The sequence below is a fragment of the Schistocerca cancellata genome, chromosome 9 (genome assembly GCF_023864275.1).
Source record: "Schistocerca cancellata isolate TAMUIC-IGC-003103 chromosome 9, iqSchCanc2.1, whole genome shotgun sequence".
NCBI classification, from domain to species: domain Eukaryota; kingdom Metazoa; phylum Arthropoda; class Insecta; order Orthoptera; family Acrididae; genus Schistocerca; species Schistocerca cancellata.
This window is the reverse complement of record NC_064634.1, coordinates 442,455,359-442,476,925: the sequence shown is the minus strand read 5'-3', so window position 1 is coordinate 442,476,925 and position 21,567 is coordinate 442,455,359. Positions and strand designations below refer to the sequence as shown.

The 21,567-nt window shown below is 46.4% G+C and overlaps 1 protein-coding gene across 1 annotated transcript in view; it reads right to left on the bottom strand.

The window, feature by feature from the left end:
- The window catches only part of LOC126100549 (fatty acyl-CoA reductase wat-like), a 212,838-nt gene that overhangs the window by 44,985 nt on the left and 146,286 nt on the right, over positions 1–21,567 (bottom strand). The window contains exon 7 of the mRNA XM_049911167.1: positions 16,234–16,506. Coding sequence (XP_049767124.1) covers positions 16,234–16,506 — 273 coding nt within the window. The remainder of the gene's footprint in view (positions 1–16,233; positions 16,507–21,567) is intronic.

Here is a 21,567-nt window from a genome sequence, read left to right as displayed (position 1 = left end):
TATCCATTCCGTTCAACTGCTCTTCCAAGTCCTTTGCTGTCTCTGACAGAATTACAATGTCATCGGCGAACCTCAAAGTTTTTATTACTTCTTCATGAATTTTAATTCCTACTCCAAATTTTTCTTTTGTTTCCTTCACTGCTTGCTCAATATACAGATTGAATAACATCGGGGATAGGCTACAACCCTGTCTCACTCCCTTCCCAACCACTGCTTCCCTTTTATGTCCCTCGACTCTTATAACTGCCATCTGGTTTCTGTACAAATTGTAAATAGCCTTTCGCTCCCTGTATTTTACCCCTGCCACCTTCAGAATTTGAAAGAGAGTATTCCAGTCAACATTGTCAAACGCTTTCTCTAAGTCTACAAATGCTAGAAACGTAGGTTTGCCTTTCCTTAATCTTTCTTTAAGATAAGTCGTAGGGTCAGTATTGCCTCACGTGTTCCAATATTTCTACGGAATCCAAACTGATATTCCCCGAGGGCGGCTTCCACTAGTTTTTCCATTCGTCTGTAAAGAATTCGCGTCTGGATTTTGCAGCTGTGGCTTATTAAACTGATTGTTTTCACATGTCAACACCTGCTTTCTTTGGGATTGGAATTATTATATTCTTCTTGAAGTCTGAGGGTATTTCGCCTGTCTCATACATCTTGCTCATCAGATGGTAGAGTTTTGTCGGGACTGGCTCTCCCAAGGCCGTCAGTAGTTCTAATGGAATGTTGTCTACTACCGGGGCCTTGTTTCGACTCAGATCTTTCAGTGCTCTGTCAAACTCTTCACGCAGTATCATATCTCCCATTTCATCTTCATCTACATCTTCTTCCATTTCCATAATATTGTCCTCAAGTACATCGCCCTTGTATAGACCCTCTATATACTCCTTCCACTTTTCCGCTTTCCTTCTTTGCTCAGAACTGGGTTTCCATCTGAGCTCTTGATATTCATACAAGTGGTTCTCTTTTCTCCAAAGGTCTCTTTAATTTTCCTGTAGGCAGTATCTATCTTACCCCTAGTGAGATAAGCCTCTACATCGTTACATTTGTCCTCTAGCCATCCCTGCTTAGCCATTTTGCACTTCCTGTCGATCTCATTTTTGAGACGTTTGTATTCCTTGTTGCCTGCTTCATTTACAGCATTTTTATATTTTCTCCTTTCATCAATTAAATTCAATATTTCTTCTGTTACCCAAGTAGTACTACTAGCCCTTGTATTTTTACCTACTTGATCCTCTGCTGCCTTCACTACTTCATCCCTCAAAGCTGTATTGGAGGAAGAAAATAATTTCTGCATCCAGGGATGACATTGAACGGTGTGATCACTGTATTCAAGGTTCTCGGGTGTCCAGACGGATCCGATCGTCTTAGTTCCACGATATTTCGGCGAATAACTGGTCCATCATCATCAGGTGGTGCTGATGGAATGATCACTATTTGGAAAGACTTGCGAACCTTCTGAAAGAGGAAGAGAGCGGTAGGAGAGATTATAGGCCTCCCGCTAGACCCAATGACAACAGAGCTGAAGTTAATGTAAACAAAATCAGCGTGCAGCGAGCGAACAATTATAGAGGTAGAGGTCGAGGGAGAGGAGGTGCTATTGTGAGCCGGTTCAGCGACCGAACTCGGTCCATTGACTACCGTCAGCTGCAGTCTGATGATGTAACGGGTAGGAGTAGCCCGCTCGCTGACAGGAATGGTTCAAATGGCTCTGAGCACTATGGGACTTAACATCTGAGGTCATCAGTCCCCTAGAACTTAGAACTACTAAAACCTAACTAACCTAAGGAGATCACACACCCATGCCCGAGGCAGGATTCTAGCCTGCGACCGTAGCAGCAACGCGGTTCCGGACTGAAGCGCCTAGAACAGCTCGGCCACCGCGGCCGGCGCTGACAGGAATGTCAGATGCAACAACAGCGTAGAGAGGGAAACGAATAGCAGTCTGTAATAATGGTAGCGTTTGCAGACTGAAACAGTACTAACCCGCTAGCGACACTCTTCGTAAAGAAGGCACCTAATAAACAGCATGAGGGTAGCATAATAGAAAACAGTAGGGCAGAGGAGAGTGACACTATAACAAAGTTTATCTAGGAAAAGAAATAGCATCTTGTGAAAGAAAAAATAAAAATATAGGTCGAACGAACCATGGTAGTGAGGAAGCAGGTATAGAAAGTGAAGGCTTAGATCAGGAGGTGAGGGTGAATCAGCACTGCAAAACAGATGAGAGGCCTACCAGAGACGGTGGAAGTAACATTATTATTGAGAAACAGTTGTGGAAGTACCCAAGGAAGAATATAGTAGAGCAGAGGAGATTGTGAATAGGGTGAATCAAGTAATTTCGGAGAGTGAGGAAGAGGGGTCAGAAGAAGAGGTAGAAGTAAATGATTCTGAAAATTCTGACTTCACCAAGGAGGGTTGCGGAAGTAGAGGTTATCAAAGAGGCTGAGACGCTAGAGAAGTAATTCATCAATTGTGGGCAGGGTAGTTAAAGCTGCCACTACTGAGGTGAAAGAGGACCCAGTTAAGGTATATGTATTTTAAACAGAAGGGGTAGGTTTTGATAGGCAGCCAGAATATCGGTATAAAGTAAAATCAATTTCTAAATTTATTTCAAGATCAATTTTCTTTTCGTTTGCTTTTATTAATTCTTATATTAGTATTTGCATGTTGGAATGACGTAAATGCATCTGTGAATAGTGGTTGGCGTGGGCCAGTTTTGGCGCGAGAATGATCACGAACAATGATTCTGATTGGCCATTCAAACGAATCAGTCAATCAGAATCAAGCAGTTCCCGTGCACGACTAGATAGATATGGTGTGGTAGAAGCAGCATCCAGTGGGAGTCGCTAGTCAGCTATTGAACGTGCAGGTCATGTTGAACGTTTCAGTCTTCATTATGTGTAAAATGAAGCAGTAATTGGTTTCTCGCGTCTAGATTGTGTTGCCATAAAAGCAGTTGCGTTTACGAACAGTTTGTTGAAAGTCGGAAATTTTGGAATTGTTTTGTTGAAAAGTTATATAGCGTGTGAACTTTTGGCTTGTGTAAGAATTCCGCGTGGCATGTTCTGTTTTCATAAATGGAATATTTGGTGAGCAGTTTCTGTTAAAGAAATACACTGAAAAGGTCTGAGTGTGAAACTCACTATTAGTAGCGGAACTGTAACTGTGAAATCGCGTAATTATTCGGGTCGGACTTATGAATATTTCTGGCTGCATTGCGTGTGATCTGGATTGCATCAACTGTTAACTGAGAACAGTGGTCGTGTTAGTTAAGTACTTTTGGACTTGATGGCAGGTTTTTTTTCAATTGAGCTAAAGCAAGTAAAAAGACTTGTATTAGAAATTTGATATCTTACTGAAGGAAAGAAGCAACCACCTTCCATCCAAAAATTATTATAAGGAATTTACAGGATAGCTGGCAACTAGAGTTTACGTTTGGTTAGCTAGTCAGCTATTGGACGTGCAGGTCATGTTGAACGTTTCATTATGTGTAAAATGAAGAAGTAATTGGTTTCTCACGTCTAAATTGTGTTGCCATGAAAGCAGTTGCATTTACGAACAGTTTGTTGAAAGTTGGAAATTTTGGAATTAGGTCAAGGGACATGTCCGATTTCTGTGGTTTTGTTGGTGTAAAGGAATGCGGTAATTTACATTTTTTGGATATTATTTGTTTTTGAATGGTGCGGTGTTTATAATTGTTGTATATTCAGCTTTTCCCATCAGTTTCATTTTATTTTTTCAGTTATGCGTTATTGTGTCATTTTTATATTTGTTCATGTTTGTTGGAGTGTGTATGTAGTGTCGTCATTGTCGTAATTCTGTATACACTGGAAGTATAAGCAGCCATTTTCTTCGTATTGATTACCTCATGGGTCAAGGCAGACGGGTGGAATCTGACGCTTCTGTAATGCCACCTTTATCCCATATGCACGCAGTTATTCGACTTGGCATTGGTTGAAAGAGGTGTTGGATGACCTCCTGGAGGGCATCTTGCCAGATTGTGCCCAATTGGCGCGTTAGATCGTCAAAATACCCATAATCCTGTAAACGTTCTAAACTGATGAGAGATCCGGCGACCTTGGTGGCCGAGGTATGGTTTGGCAAACACGAAGAGAAGCAGTAGAAACTCTCCCCAGTGCGAGCGAGGATTATCTCGCTGACGTGTAAGTCCAGGATGGCTTCACGTGAAGGGCAACAAAACGGGGCGTAGAATATCGTCGACGTACCGATGTGCTGTAAGGGTGCTGCAGATGGCGACCAAAGGTGTCTGCTATGATGTGAAATGACACCCCAGACCACCCCTAGTTGTCGGGTGGTCTTGCAGGCGACATTCCAGTTGGTATCCTACCTCTATCTGGGACGTTTGCAGAGGAGTCTTCACTGGTCATCGGGGCTCAGTTCGAAGCGGGACTCATCACTAAAAGACAGTTCTACTCCAGTCAATGAGTATCCGAGCCGAATGTGCCCGACACCGGTGCAAACGCGCTTGTTGAGGCCAGCTGTAGCCAGAGCAGGTGGCTCCGTCAGCCCAGCCCCCTTTCCGTGAGCCGCCTGTTAATGGTCTCTGTAGTCACTGAAGCGCCGGTTCCACGTCGGTCGATGATAACGATTGATACGGGGCTGTGAGTGTCTCTCTGACGATTGCTTGGTCCTCAGATTCTATCGTCTCTTTAGGCCGACTGCTTTCTTCCTGGCGCAGTGTTCGGCCATGTTCCCGCTTCTGCCAACATCGTGGCATCGATCCTATTCAGTTTTCGAATTATTCGCCGATTACTACAACCGGCTTCTTTGAGTCCAACTAGACGTCCTCCCTCAAATGCTGACATCGGCGTTATACACTCCTGGAAATGGAAAAAAGAACACATTGACACCGGTGTGTCAGACCCACCATACTTGCTCTGGACACTGCGAGAGGGCTGTACAAGCAATATCACACGCACGGCACAGCGGACACACCAGGAACCGCGGTGTTGGCCGTCGAATGGCGCTAGCTGCGCAGCATTTGTGCACCGCCGCCGTCAGTGTCAGCCAGTTTGCCGTGCCATACGGAGCTCCATCGCAGTCTTTAACACTGGTAGCATGCCGCGACAGCGTGGACGTGAACCGTATGTGCAGTTGACGGACTTTGAGCGAGGGCGTATAGTGGGCATGCGGGAGGCCGGGTGGACGTACCGCCGAATTGCTCAACACGTGGGGCGTGAGGTCTCCACAGTACATCGATGTTGTCGCCAGTGGTCGGCGGAAGGTGCACGTGCCCGTCGACCTGGGACCGGACCGCAGCGACGCACGGATGCACGCCAAGACCGTAGGATTCTACGCAGTGCCGTAGGGGACCGCACCGCCACTTCCCAGCAAATTAGGGACACTGTTGCTCCTGGGGTATCGGCGAGGACCATTCGCAACCGTCTCCATGAAGCTGGGCTACGGTCCCGCACACCGTTAGGCCGTCTTCCGCTCACGCCCCAACATCGTGCAGCCCGCCTCCAGTGGTGTCGCGACAGGCGTGAATGGAGGGACGAATGGAGACGTGTCGTCTTCAGCGATGAGAGTCGCTTCTGCCTTGGTGCCAATGATGGTCGTATGCGTGTTTGGCGCCGTGCAGGTGAGCGCCACAATCAGGACTGCATACGACCGAGGCACACAGGGCCAACACCCGGCATCATGGTGTGTGGAGCGATCTCCTACACTGGCCGTACACCACTGGTGATCGTCGAGGGGACACTGAATAGTGCACGGTACATCCAAACCGTCATCGAACCCATCGTTCTACCATTCCTAGACCGGCAAGGGAACTTGCTGTTCCAACAGGACACTGCACGTCCGCATGTATCCCGTGCCACCCAACGTGCTCTAGAAGGTGTAAGTCAACTACCCTGGCCAGCAAGATCTCCGGATCTGTCCCCCATTGAGCATGTTTGGGACTGGATGAAGCGTCGTCTCACGCGGTCTGCACGTCCAGCACGAACGCTGGTCCAACTGAGGCGCCAGGTGGAAATGGCATGGCAAGCCGTTCCACAGGACTACATCCAGCATCTCTACGATCGTCTCCATGGGAGAATAGCAGCCTGCATTGCTGCGAAAGGTGGATATACACTGTACTAGTGCCGACATTGTGCATGCTCTGTTGCCTGTGTCTATGTGCCTGTGGTTCTGTCAGTGTGATCATGTGATGTATCTGACCCCAGAAATGTGTCAATAAAGTTTCCCCTTCCTGGGACAATGAATTCACGGTGTTCTTATTTCAATTTCCAGAAGTGTAGTATCCACGTGCCTTTGTGCGGTGCATACTTACTGTCCAACTGAATACACGGAAGGAAATTCGCAAAGACTTAATGCTCTGGTATCGACATCTCCCTTGTTTACTATCCTTGTCAATTGCGCGGTGAAATTGTGCTGCAGCATCACACATTCATTCATTGGTGGCCGAAGTTTACAGTATTGCATTTTCCGTCGATAACTGTATGAATATCAATTTGCGACCAAAAGTGATCAGGTGTTACATTTACCCATTTTGAGACACGTCGGTACTTATCGTCAGGGAAAAATGTTTGCAGTTGCCTACGGAGCCATGATTGTATCCAGGTGTGCACGTCTTAGTCCGAGTCCGCAGCTCGTGGTCTAGTGGCTAGCGTTGCTGCCTCTGGATCATGGGGTCCCGGGTTTGATTCCCGGCCCGGTTGGGGATTTTTTCCCTGGCCGGGGACTGAATATTTGTGTTGTCCTCACCCTTTCCTTATCATCCTCATTGTGGATAGACTGGACAGAGTAAAACATTGGAGCGTGACAAAATTGGGACTGATGATCGCGTAGTTGAGTGTCCCACAAACCAAACATCATCATCGTCATCTTAGTTCGAAGGAAATCGATGGCTACGAATGTCTCTCTTCAGGAGTCCCAAAATATGGAAATCGCATGGGAAGAGATCGGGAATCTGTGGACAATGTGCAAGGGCTTCGTAGCGAAACTACAGCAGCGTAGTCAAACTTGGCAACGTTTTTTCCATGAAGACACTGACTGACTTCTTACACATTTTGATGAACGTGTTGTTAGTTATGGCGTTTACTTTTGCGATAATAAACAGTTTATTTATATTTTTCCATGTGTCCTGTTTTCATTTGACTGCACCTTGCTGTGCGGCTGGTCCCATCGGAGGTTCGAATCCTCCCTCGGGCATGGGTGTGTGTGTTTGTCCTTAGGATAATTTAGGTTAAGTAGTGCGTAAGCTTAGCAGTTAAGTCCCATAAGATTTCACACACATTTGAACATTTTTGAACTGCCCCTTGCACAACCAGATAGAACACCTTTCAATAACAACAGCAGTGAGATCATTGCTGATGCAGCATTGACGCGAGGACTCTAACATTGTTTTAATTCCCTAAAGTCACGCAGGATTCAAACGATTTAAGACGTTTAAGAAGGAAATAAATTATGGAGAAAATATTTTAAGAGTAGTAACAGAAAGCTGCACTGAAGGAGGACCAACAATGAAGAATTAATTCAAATTACAAAAAATACACTTTGTGATCAAAAGTATCCCCTCACCCCCAAAAACGTACGTTTTTCATATTAGGTAAACTGTGGTGCCATCTACTGCCAGGTACTCCATATCAGTGAACTCAGTAGTCATTAGACATCGAGAGAGAGCAGAATGGGGCGATCGATGGAACTCTAGCACCTGGGTGTCACTTGTGTCATATGTCTGTACGCGAGATTTCCACACACCTAAACATCCCTAGGTCCACTGTTGCCGATGTGATAGTGAAGTGGAAACGTGAAGGGACACGTACGGCACAAAAGCGTACACGCCGACCTCGTCTGTTGACTGACAGAGACCGCCGACATTTGAAGAGGGTCGTAATGTGTAACAGGTAGACATCTATTCAGACCATCACACAGGAATTCCAAACGGCATCAGGATCGACTGCAAATACTGTGACTTGGATTTCATGGTCGAGCGGCTGCTGATAAGCCACACATCACGCCAGTAAATACCAAACGACGCCTTGCTTGGTGTAAGGAGCGTAAACATTCGACGGCTGAAAAGTAGAAAAACGTTGTGTGGAGTGACGAATAACGGTACACAACGTGACGATCCGATGGCAGGTGTGGGTATGACGAATACCCGGTGAACGCCTTTTGCCACCGTGTGTAGTGCCAACAGTAAAATTCGGAGGCGGTGGCGTTATGGTGTGGTAGTGGGCTTGCACCGCTTGTTGTTTTGCGTGGCACTATCAAAGCACAGGCCTACGTTGATGTTTTAAGCACCTTCTTGCTTCCCACTGTTTAAGAGCAATTCGGGGAGGGCGATTGCATCTTTCAACATGATCGAGCACCTGTTCATAATGCACGGGCTGTTGCGGATTGGTTACATGACAAAAAACATCCTTGAAATGACTGGCCTGCACAATGTCCTGACCTGAATCCATAGAACACCTTTGGGATGTATTGTAACGCCTACTTCGTGCCAGGCCTCACCCACCAACATCGATACCTCTCCTGTGTAGCACTCCGTGTTGAATGGGGTGCCATTACCCAAGAAACCTTCCAGCACCTGATTGAACGTGTGCCTGCGATAGTGGAAGATGTTATCAAGGCTAAGGGTTGACCAACACCATATTGAATTCCAGCATTACCGATGGACAGCGCCACGAACTTGTAAGTCATTTTCAGCCTGGTGTCCGGATACTTTTGATCACATAGTTTATAATCGAGTCCAATACACACCAATTCGAGTGAAGTGTCTTATCGTAAGATGAGATAAAGACACATTGTCTACAGCTTAGCTATAGCTCATATATAATATTGAGCGAAGCGAAATAATGTGAAGTACTATTACGATGAAACGTTATGTAAGAAAAACCTAAAAAATTAACAGACAAAACAATACAAAACGTAACACAAAATCCCCCTGGGGGGTTCACAACTCTTTTGTGGACACGTGCGTAGCGAGCACGGGACCCCGAGTTAATGTGGCCCTCCTTCCTTTCCGGGCTGCATACCTTCCCTTTCCTTTATCCTTCCCCCTCCCCCATCTTCGCCCCCCCCCCATCACCTCTGGCTCTTTCCTTCCCTTTCTCCCCCTCTGGGAGTATGGTTTGTGCCTACGTCCGGAGGCGGACGCTCTAAACTGTTACAAATTCCTTGCTTTCTATACTTGCACGTCTTCGTCCTTCCTCTGTCCTTCTCTTTTCCTTCCCGCTTCTCTCTGCACTTTTCTCCGCTGCGGCGTTTGAGACCCCTCTTCTTTCCTTTCCCTTTCTCTTTTTTCCTCCCTGTGCGTGTCTGAAGGCCGACCCACGCACTTCCATGCGTAGCCGGTGACAGGGTAACGCGTAATTCCCCGCCCCGGGTAGACAGGTAGGACACGTACGTACCCCCTGGTAACGGCCAGGCCCAGGGAGGGGTGATTACCTGAGCTGATACCTTCCGAAAGTGCTGATTGGTCCCTCCGTCCGTTTGTCGGGAGGTGTGACCTGAGGTGTGAACAATCACCTAAGGCGGGAGTGCCCACAGTGAGGGCCCCCACAAGGGAGGAGCGCGCCATCGGAGACGCTGGTAATCATGGGGGATTCTTCCGCAATGGTTTCCTCACCTTCCACTATGTCTGCTCACAAACGTAAGTTCACTGAGTCTCAGGCACAGACAGTTCTTCCATCGTTGCCACAGTTCCTTGTTGTTTCTCGGTCTGACGAAGGTCACGACTTCTCCACGGTCAACCCTTTCATTATTCAGAAAGGTGTCGACGCAATTGCAGGTCCTGTAAAGTCTTGTTCCAGATTACGGAATGGCACCCTGTTGTTAGAAACAGTCAGTGCCCTCCAGGCACCAAAATTGCTGCGTACTTCTCTGCTCCACACCTTTCCTGTCCGGGTGGAACCGCACCGTACCTTAAATTCCTCGTGTGGAGTCGTTTATACACGCTCCCTCGATGGATTGTCTGACGAAGAAATTCAGCACTACCTGTCTGACCAGGACGTAACGGCTGTTCATAGAGTTATGAAACGGGTTGACACGAACATCATTCCAACCCGCACTGTCTTCTTGACATTTGACAAAGTTCACCACCCATCGAAAATCAAAGCAGGTTATGAGATAATTTCCGTTCGCCCTTATGTCCCAAACCCTACGCGTTGCTATCGGTGTCAGCGGTTCAGTCACACCAGCCAGTCCTGTTCCAATCCGGCCAAATGTGTTACGTGTGGCAAGGATGCCCATGAAGGTGCTTGTCCACCTCCAACCCCTCGCTGCATCAACTGTATGGGTCACCACGCTGCTTCCTCTCGAGATTGCCCCGTTTTTAAGGACGTAAAGCTCATCCAGGAAATCAGAGTGAAGGAAAAGGTGTCGACCTTTGCTGCTCGAAAATTATTTCCCAGTCGCCAGCCCACCGTGCCTCAGACAGGAAAATACAGCACTGTCCTTGCTTCTCTGCCTTCGGCTGAATGCCATTCCATGCTGTCGGTCGCTAGCTCCGAGCAGTCTTTGAGTTGACAGCAACTTAGGTCACATTCCTCCATTTTCTGTTCACCCCATGTCCATTATCCACTGGAATATCCGCGGCATTCGAGCCAATAGGGATGAATTGTCGATCCTCTTACGATCCTACTCGCCGGTCATCTTCTGTCTTCAGGAAACAAAGCTGTGTCCCCATGACCGCTTTGTTCTCCCTCATTTTCAGTCCGTCCGATATGATCTCCCCTCTGTTGAAGGCACTCCAGCCCATGGAGGACTCATCATTCATCTTCATGATACTCTCCATTATCACCCGATCCCCGTAAACACTTCCTTCCAAGTTGTCGCCGTCCATCTTTCCCTTTCCGGATACACGTTCTCTCTTTGTACTGTATACATTCCATCGTCCACACCAATGGCACGAGCTGATCTCCTTCATCTTCTTGGTCAGCTTCCACCCCCCCTATTTGTTGGTTGGGGACTTCAATGCCCACCACCCGCTTTGGGGTTCTCCACATCCTTGTCCACGTGGCTCACTATTGCTAGACGTCTTCCACCAAGCGGATCTAGTTTGCCTCAACACTGGGATCCCTACATTTTTATCTGCCTCCACGACAAATTTATCTCATTTGGACCTTGCGGTCGGTACTGTTCCGCTAGCTCGGCCCTTTGAATGGTTCGCCCTTGATGATACACACTCGAGTGACCACTTTCCATGTGTCCTTAGACTGCAGCCTCAACTGCCATACATGCGCCCGCGACGATGGAAGTTTGCCCAAGCTGATTGGACACTTTTTTCGTCTCTCGCGACATTCGATGATCGTCACTTTACCAGCGTCGACGATGAGGTCACACATATTACCGACGTTATTCTTACGGCTGCGGAACATTCAATACCACGCACCTCCGAATTGCCCCGGCGCCCCCCAGTTACTTGGTGGAACGAGGCATGCCGTGATGCAATACGTGAGCGGCGACGTGCTCTCCGCGTTTTCCGCCACCATCCTACTTTGGCCAACTGTATCCGCTATAAGCAGTTCCGTGCGCGATGCCGTCGCGTCATCCGCGATAGCAAGAAGGCAAGCTGGAAATTCTTTATTTGCTCATTTGACACCTTCACTCCCTCCTCGGAAGTTTGGAGTCGGCTTCGACGGTTCTCAGGCGCGCCTAGTTTCTCCCCGGTCTCTGGGCTCACTGTCGCGCATGATACATTCGTGGGCCCCGTCGCAATTTCTAACTCGTTGGGTCAGCACTTTGCTGAGATTTCGAGCTCTTCCAATTACCCGCCAGCGTTTCTCCCGAAGAAACGTGCAGCGGAAGTGCGACCTCTTGCTTTCTCCTCTCAAAATCGCGAAAGCTATAATACTGTTTTCTCCTTGCGGGAACTCCAACATGCACTCTCTTCTTCTCGCTCCTCCGCCCCAGGACCGGATGGTATCCACGTCCAAATGTTGCTGCATTTATCAACCCATAGTCTGCATTACCTCCTTCGCCTTTATAATCGAATTTGGACCGACAGTACTTTTCCCAGACGATGGCGGGAAGCTATCGTCGTTCCCGTTCCGAAACCTGGAAAGGACAAACATCTCCCCTCTAGCTATCGCCCCATTTCTCTCACGAGTAGTGTCTGTAAGGTTTTGGAGCGTATAGTGAATTACCGTCTAGCGTGGTGGCTGGAGTCCCGCAGTCTTTTAACACCTGCTCAATGCGGATTCCGAAAGCATCGTTCTGCCGTTGACCATCTTGTTGCTCTCTCCACTTATATCATGAATAATTTTCTCCGGAAACGCCAAACAGTAGCAATATTTTTTGATCTGGAGAGAGCATACGATACCTGTTGGAGGACAGGTATCCTCCGCACACTGTTCTCTTGGGGCTTTCGAGGTCGTCTGGCCCTTTTTCTTCGCGAATTTATGGCAGAGCGCACATTTAGGGTGCGGGTGAACACTACTCTCTCCCGTACTTTCTTCCAAGAAAACGGGGTACCCCAGGGCTCCGTGCTGAGTGTTGTACTGTTTGCCATTGCCATCAATCCAATTATGGATTGTCTCCTTCCTGATGTCTCGGGCTCCCTCTTTGTGGACGATTTTGCGATCTACTACAGCTCTCAACGGACCAGCCTTCTTGAACGACGTCTTCAAGGATGTCTCGATCGCCTCCACTCTTGGAGCATCGAAACCGGCTTCCGTTTTTCTCCCAGTAAGACCGTTTGTGTTAATTTTTGGCGACGCAAGGAGTTTCTTCCACCCTCCTTACATCTAGGACCTGTCAACCTTCCGTTTTCAGACGTCGCTAAATTCTTGGGTCTTATGTTTGACAGAGAACTATGCTGGTCCTCCCACATTTCGTATCTTTCGGCTCGCTGTCTGCGATCCCTCAACACCCTCCGTGTCCTGAATGGTACCTCCTGGGGAGCGGAACGAGTGGTCCTTCTCCGCCTCTATCGCGCCTTAGTGCTCTCGAAATTGGACTATGGAAGCATAGTCTACTCCTCTGCTCGGCCGTCTATTCTTCGGCCTATTCTTCGGCGTCTCAACTCTATCCACCACTGTGGATTACGTTTAGTGTCTGAAGCTTTTTACACCAGCCCTGTGGAAAGCCTTTATGCTGAGACTGCTGAACCTCCGCTGTCCAATCGGCGAGCAGTCCTTCTGAGCCGTTATGCCAGCCATCTGTCTTCCATGCCTGCTAATCCAGCCCATGACATATTTTTCGACGCCTCCTTTGATGTAGGGTATGCAGGCCGCCCCTCCTCCCTACTACCACCGGGAGTCCGCTTCCGTCAACTGCTCCATTCTCTTTCCTTCCGCTTTCCTAAAACCTTCTTGACAACTTGGGGTACAGCACCGCCTTGGCTCCGTCCCCGGATCTGCCTGCTCCGTGACCTTTGTCGATTTCCCAAGGATGGTACCCCTTCACTTGTTTATCGTCGGGCATTTCAAAAATGGTTCAAATGGCTCTGAGCACTATGGGACTTAACTGCTGTGGTCATAAGTCCTCTAGAACTTAGAACTACTTAAACCTAACTAACCTAAGGACATCACACACATCCATGCCCGAGGCAGGATTCGAACCTGCGACCGTAGCGGTCGTGCGGTTCCAGACTGTAGCGCCTTTAACCGCTCGGCCACTCCGGCCGGCTATCGTCGGGCATTTGCTGCTCTATGTGCACAAATGACGGAAGCCACATTTATTTACACCGATGGCTCGAAAACATCGTTAGGTGTAGGGAGTGCCTATGTTGTTGGCGACACCCCAAATCACTTTCGGCTTCCCGACCAGTGTTCGGTCTATAATGCGGAGCTTTACGCTGTTCTCCGGGCTGTCCACTACATCCGCCGCCATCAGCGGATACAGTACGTTATCTGCTCCGATTCTCTCAGCTCTCTCCTCAGTCTCCAAGCTCTTTACCCTGTGCACCCTCTGGTCCACCGGATTCAGGACTGTCTGCGCTTGCTCCACCTGGGGGGCGTCTCGGTGGCGTTCCTCTGGCTCCCGGGACACGTTGGTATTAGCGGAAATGAGGCGGCCGATATTGCAGCCAAGGCTACAGTCTCTCTTCTTCGGCCAGCTATTCCATCGATTCCCGTCGCCGATCTACGGAGCGTTTTATGTCGTCGTGTTGTTCATTTATGGCACGCGCACTGGTCGACACTTCCCCAAAATAAATTGCGGGACGTGAAAACTCTTCCTTGTGCTTGGACCTCTTCCTCCCGAACGCGTCGTCGGGAGGAGGTCATTTTAACTAGACTCCGGATAGGGCACTGTCTTTTTAGCCATAGACATCTTTTAAGCGGCGATCCTCCCCCACTCTGTCCCCACTGCTCTCAGTTGTGGACGGTAAGACACCTTTTAATTGAGTGCCCCTATTTTACTCCGTTACGCGCCCGTCTACAGCTGTCGCCTGATATATCGTCAATTTTAGCAGATGACACGCGATCGGCCGATCGCGTTCTAGAGTTCATTCGTGCCAGTGAAATGTCGTCAGTCATTTGAAGTTTTTTTTTGGGACAACCAACCCCCTTCTGTAGTGAATTTTTAAGCCTTCCTTCTGCTTTTAGTTTCTCCAATTTTATGACTTTCGTTCCCATTGCTGCTAGTTTCCGTTTTCGTTTTTTTACTGTTTCCTAAGTCACAGACCGGGCGCTAATGACTTTAGCAGTTTTGCGCCCTAAAACCATAACAAAAAAAAAGTAACACAAAATGCAATAGGTGCAGCATAAGTACATGAGGAACAAACCTTTCTTGCAAAAACACTTCAGTGCATAAAATTCTGTATACAGTCACATTTTACTAGTAACATGTCAGTGTGCGCTCAGGCTCGCTGGAAAGTGAAATGCCAGTAGACAGTATTAAAAGAATAAGTAATGTAAATAGAGAAATACAATAAATGAAGAAAATATGAAAGAACTAATAAAACTACAAACTTTACATCCTGGAAGCAGAAATAATTTTTTAAACATTGCATGCAAATGAAATGCGTAGATAATAATTTAATAATTTCCAATATGTATATGGGCACAACGAAACAAGAGATAGTGTGTCAATGTCTGAGGTCTTCCTCAAGTAAGAAGCGCTACATTGTGAAATCTAAGTAGTCCTTCTAAAGTCATGTGCAAACGGGAAGGAGTCTACAAAAATTTATTCTTGGGAACTTTCATACAGTACATATTAACGCTCAGTAAAATTCTGAACAGTGAACGATATATGGCAGAGAACTGATTATTTATCAAATTTTAACGTCCAGAACTTCTGCATGTCAATTTTATACCAGACGATAAGATTGTCTCCCCGGCGTTTTCTAGAAACGTGGGAGAATCCCGGAATACGTTTCAAGTTTGGCAGCTCTCTGACCGTGACTTACTTCCTGGAGTGGGTGAGTATTAACCTATTACATTCACTTGATTTTTCTTGTCATCTCTATCGAATATCCTGAATTATTCAAACATACAGGATGGCTAGAGATAGCATATTTATGTTTTTGAGAAACTACAAGTAATCTCATCTTTTCTGTCGTGGATTATCAGTGTTAACCATAGTTCAGGCAAAGGCGGAGTTGGTTCTGCTGTAGCCGTCCATTTGCTCAGTGGGAAAGTATTTGCACGTCAGAGTCAAGACTTCGTTAACTGTCAGTAACTTGAAGATACGAGGCGTGTTTTTTAAGTATCGTTTTGAAATTAAAACAAGACGTGCTAAAATATCTCAATAATTTTATTTTTACATGAAAGCCTGTACCTTAATCTACTTTTCTATATAATTTCCGTCAATATTGAGGCACTTGTCATAACGTTGTACCAGTTTTTGAATATCCTTCTCATAGAAGTCCGCCGCCTGACTTGTTAACCGCTGCATCACCACTGTTTTGACTTCGTCATCGTCTTGAAGACGCTGACCGCCCAGGTGTTTCTTCAAGCGCAGGAACAGATGGTAGTCACTGGGCGCAAGACCGGGTACTTACTTAAAAAACACGCCTCGAATATTTGCATTCAGTGCTGTATCAAACATTTTATCCTTTTCACAGTTAGTGTACTTTTGTATAATTTATTTATAAGCACCATGGACATTTTCAGCTTCAGTTATGTTTTTGTGTTGGTCCTCGTCTACGGTACTTTTCTATCGAATGAAATAACATATTTGGACTAAATTGTTCGTCCACTGTAATCAATTTTGGCTAGAACACAAAAAATTCGAAAAAAACAGTCGTGTGCTAGTAATGCAAGCAATCTCGCTTCTTGCATAGCGTTGTAGCACTTGGACATGAATTGACCGGAGAAGCATACTTACATGGGTTTCTTGCCTCTTAAACGCAGAAAGGTATCCACAAAAATTGCGGGAACGAGGTGGAGGAATATTGCGCAGAGGTCGTGCGTCCACTTCTTCCTGCACAGAATGAGGCTGTAGTACCAGAGGGCGGCCTTGGGAGGGAAGTTGGTGCCGTACTCCGTGTGGCGCATGAAGTCCCTCCACGTGACTGGGTGCCGCATCCCAGACACCAGGTTGTACACGCTGGGCACAGCAACAACTTGTTCTTGCTTAGGCAGCTGACTGTGCTTCTGCCTGCAACAGATCCAACTCAAATGACTCACACTGCAACTTTCACCGTATCACTATTGCAGTTTACCAGCCCGTTGCCATAGATCCAACCACTTACACACTACCTCTAGCATAAATGACAATATCAAAAAGGTTGTATGTGCTGGAAAAGAATCTTATAGATCCTACACCCACTCCCATTTATCGGCTGATCGACCAAAAAATTGTAGGACTGGCCGACCGACAGATTTATTTCGTTTGTAGGGCGGTTGGTTGTGTCCAACTACCCGACATCCCACATCCCTACCACTTCACATAACAAATTGTGTCGCCCGAGAGAAGTTCTTTGTTATCAGAGCTCGCTGGAAGAAGCGGTGTTGAAATAGGTCTAATATGACAGAGTGCAAGGCGTCCTAAACTTTGATTACAGAGTGTCTGAAGAAGTTTAGCAACTGCAAATGTTTGTGGGACACGTTGTTGGAGGAGTTTAGCAGTAGAGATACAGGTTCAAATGGCTCTGAGCACTATGAGACTTAACATCTGTGGTCATCAGTCCCCTAGAACTTAGAACTACTTAAACCTAACTAACCTAAGGACATCACACACATCCATGCCCGAGGCAGGATTCGAACCTGTGCTCCTAGCGGTCGCGCGGTTCCAGACTGTAGCGCCTAGAACCGTTCGGCCACACCGGCCGGCCGAGATACAGGAAATGAAGCACTTTGTAGCACATCGTGTTACGAACCCTTCCAAGAACGCCACGTCCAGTCAGGAGCGCCTGGGCGGCCGCGGAAAACCGGACGAGTGGAAAAGTATTTAAAGAATAAGAAATCAGGTGACAGACTCGGGACCTTTCGATAACGAACAAACCGCTGCTCTAACCATAATTTGCATATCAGTTTTGCTAGGCAGTATCGAAAGATTCAACCGCGAATTAGAGATTCTGAATAACTACAGAAACGACAGAAACCTTATAATAACAGTTCTACACACAGAGAAAAATCAATATTGTTCAATATGGCGGCAGCCAGTAAATTGATTCACGTTCAAACCAAGCATCTTCTTGGTTAGAAAGACCTGCCACCCGAACAACTCAGGCTGAGCCAGGTTAGGAAACCTGTGGTGCAAAATTTAAGCAGCCAGTTCTGTGGCTGAGCAGGCGACAGCTAGCAGCCTGAACACCCAGCAATTTGCACTGGAACTACTTTTTTCAATCGTAGGCACACTAGTGCGAGGTACTGACCAGCTAACAAAACACCTGAGCAACGCCGCTCCGACCGATTCTGGAATGTATTCTTGGAAGGTCCGTTAGCTGCTGTCTCGCCCTCGACAGCCTTTTGTCCATAAAGTACGCTTGGCCATGCGATGGTAAGGCTGAACGCTTCGAGACTTCGTTTGGCGATCGCGTGTATTTCGCTATACTACAGGAGGGCATTAATGCCAACCATGCGGTAACAGTCACCGAATATGATCCTCCTGCCGTCCCCCTCCCATCGCAACACCCTCTTTCGTTGCTGAAACGTAATTCTCATTGTTCAGTATTCCCTCTCCGAACTGTTCTCAAAGTTGTGTAGCTGTTGGTGAATGCTATTTCTGTACGGCATTCTGCAATTGTCTCGATGTCAGTGGAGGCTGCCCTTGGTTAAGAACACGTTGTGCTGTGCTTATTTCAAAATCTCTTTGTACTAGTTTATAAAGCTTTTATTTGCATTTCAGTTTCCACCATCTTCCCCAGTATCCACTGAAATCATTTGCAGGCTGTAGCTCATTCCTTCTCACCGGGTAGAATAATAACATGAGATCCAGTGGCCTATCAGTATTTGTCTCACCCACTAACTAGGGCAAGTTCATTCAGATCACCAGGGCTACAAAAGTACTAGTGAGGCAACAAGGACATGGTAACGTAGTCATTGTGACTGTGTTTTTAATAGCACGATCCTTATACGTAATGTATGATGCCGGTGGTAGAATCCATCTGTGGTCAGTTTCAAATGTCGGTTCTCAATACTATTCCTCGAAAAGAATATCGTCTTCCCCTACAGGGATTCCCATTTCAGCCACCTGGCGAGTGTAACCCGACTACTGGAAAAGAGAATGTCTCGTCATTCGAAGTGACTGTCATGAACGATTTAAGTAATCGGCCTATTTATTTGATATCAGTGACATGCCACCTCGCGGGTGGGGGTGATGGCTAGGCGTTATTTCGTTGGGACGATATCTTTCAACGATGTTTGAATCTCTCGCCTACACAGGGAGAGAAGACCATCGTAATAAAATCAGATTCATTACCGAATTTGTAAAGTGATACATAGTATAAACCTTATATTTACAACTTCTCTGTGTAGTTACCTTAGAGTCTCAAAGTGAGCAGACGCCCTGTGACTGTGGTAGATCTTAGAGCTCCATCATGAGCTAAAATGAGTTTAATATTCTTATCCTGTGATACAGTATATGACAGATAAGAAATTTTTCTACCTGGTGAGATAATACTTAGAGGGAATATAGCCTATGCCATAGTCCTGTGCAGCACAACAAGTAACGATACTTTAGCGATGTGAAAATGCGTGTACGGTCCGATTACTTCTATATCCGGCAGTAACTCGTATAAAAAGGAGAAATCTACATTTCACGTAATAAATTCGAGGTGTATGGTGAACAACATAGCTGCCTCGGATTGGGTAAAATAGATTTTTTTAAACTGGTGGGCCAGTGTCCGGGTGGAATTGTTTAGAACTACTGTACACGTCCAAGCTGCAGCTGCTTTCTTCGCAGTACTCTCCAGCTGGCTGCAGTGGCGGTCATAACGAGTCTGGAACTGGAAGTAACGAATTAGCTCAGTCTGGGCCGGGTACAAAAACTGCACTGACCTGTCTGATATTGCGGGCCATGAACAAGTGGATGAGCGTGCTGTGTTTGGATATCTGGGAGGTTAGTGCACGGGATGTGTGAGTGTTTCAGCGATCTCCGACATCTACCCATGGTAGCTACTGCTACGGAATGGGTCATGCAGTGGATCCTGTCTTGCAGAGATATTTTCTGCAGTCTCTATCCTATCCCGCAATACAGTTTTCATTCTTGCGAATGTAGCGAAAAGAACCAATTTAGAAATTGTATAGTACTTAAAAACATAGTGGCGATGCCATATTCCCTACTTACTGATAATCTCCAACATCTGGCAACGACAACTGCTACTACTACAGATTGGACCGTGGTTTGAATTTTTGTTTAGAGCCTCTCAATACATCGCAGTAGACTATGTCTTGCAGTGGTGTTTGCTGTTGTCTCTATCCTATTACACAGCACAACCTCCTCCTCCTTCTTCTGAATGTAGTGGAGAGAATCAAGTTAGGAATTCTCTAGTGTTTGGAAAAACCAAGTGTGACATCAGATTCCCAATTGATGTCGATCAATGACACCTACTCATGACAGCTTATTGTTGCGGACTGGATCGTGGTTTAAGTGTTTCATAGTTAGTGCTTCTCAATACATCACAGTGGACCGGCCGGAGTGGCCGAGCGGTTCTAGGCGATACAGTCTGGAACCGCGCGACCGCTACGGTCGCAGGTTCGAATCCTGCCTCGGGCATGGATGTGTGTGATGTCCTTAGGTTAGTTACGTTTAAGTGGTTCTAAGTTCTAGGGGACTGATGACCTCAGATGTTAAGTCCCATAGTGCTCAGAACCATTTTTGAACATCACAGCGGACTCTGTCTTGCAGTGGTATTTGCTGTTGTCTCTATTCCATCACACAGTAGAACATTCCTCCCTCCGACCGAATGTGGTGGAGAGAACCAATTTAGGAACTATATAGTACTTTTAAAAACCCAATTGCGCCTCAAATTACCGACAGATCAACTTTTTGTTTCCGATAGTTGCATAGCGTGGTATGGACGGACATGACCGGCGCGGATGTGGGCTTCTCCCCCAGCCAGTGCAAACAGGGCTATGCTGGAGTCGGAGTACGGCGCGCTTCAAGACTGCGAGTTTGTGTGATCGTCAGGATTTTTTTTTACACCTGATAAGTTTAGTGGAAACATTGTGGTGGAGGAGGGTGTTTATGCTCTCAAACGTCAGTGCGTACAAACCTCGCATATATTTAGCGCAAGATGTACAGTTTTTAGCTCACTGCCTTCTGCAGATGGCCAGGTTGTACTTGTGGCTATGGAAGACAACCTTCAATGAGCCAGGTTGTACTTGTGGCTATGGAAGACAAACTTCAATGAACTTAATGGTAATTACATATAATGGCAAAACAACAATATTCTAACTGTATCCATAAAAGTTATGACCTTTTGTGGAAAATAACATCTTAAAGCTAAAATCATAATAAAGAACTACATTTTGGAACAAGAACATGTAGACAGTTACCTGGGCTGTGATATCTCATACTTATAATAATGTTCTTGGAAAAAAGAAGCTACGAAGTTACTTCCAAACGCTAGGTACGATTAAAAGAACGCTCCTGAATAAAAGCAGGAGAGAGACAGTATTCAAATTTTATAACGCCATGACGCTGCATTCGCTGCTCTCCATATCCAAAGTATGGACTTCAGTGAAAAAACAATTACAGAGAATTGATGTGGCTGAGGAGAGACTTCTAAGACGTTTGGTTGGTTGGTTGGATTCAAAGCAAAAGATCACAAGAAAAACAGTGAGATAAGAGAGGAGCTAAATGTTCTACAAATAGTGGAAAAGATCCAACAATACAGAAAGGAATGGCATGATCATCTACTACATATGTATCAAGGTTGAATACTAAGGAAAATCTATGAAGAACGACCCAATGGTAGAAAAGGAGTAGGAAGACCACGAAGAAGAATGTGTGATGAGGTTCAAATTGTTTGATTTTGGAAAAGGCAAATATGTGTAACCCAAAGATGATGATGATGATGGTGGTGATGATGATGATGATGATGATGATTATGGTGATGATGATGATGATCTTAGAATGTTCGTGGTAGATGGACGTGTTTGGTTTTATCGCAGACAAAATCTTCTCTACACTTTGATGTCAGAACGACAGGTGTTAAATTATAACACAACAAATACCTCTTATACCTCCTTTCACTTATGACACAGATCCCTT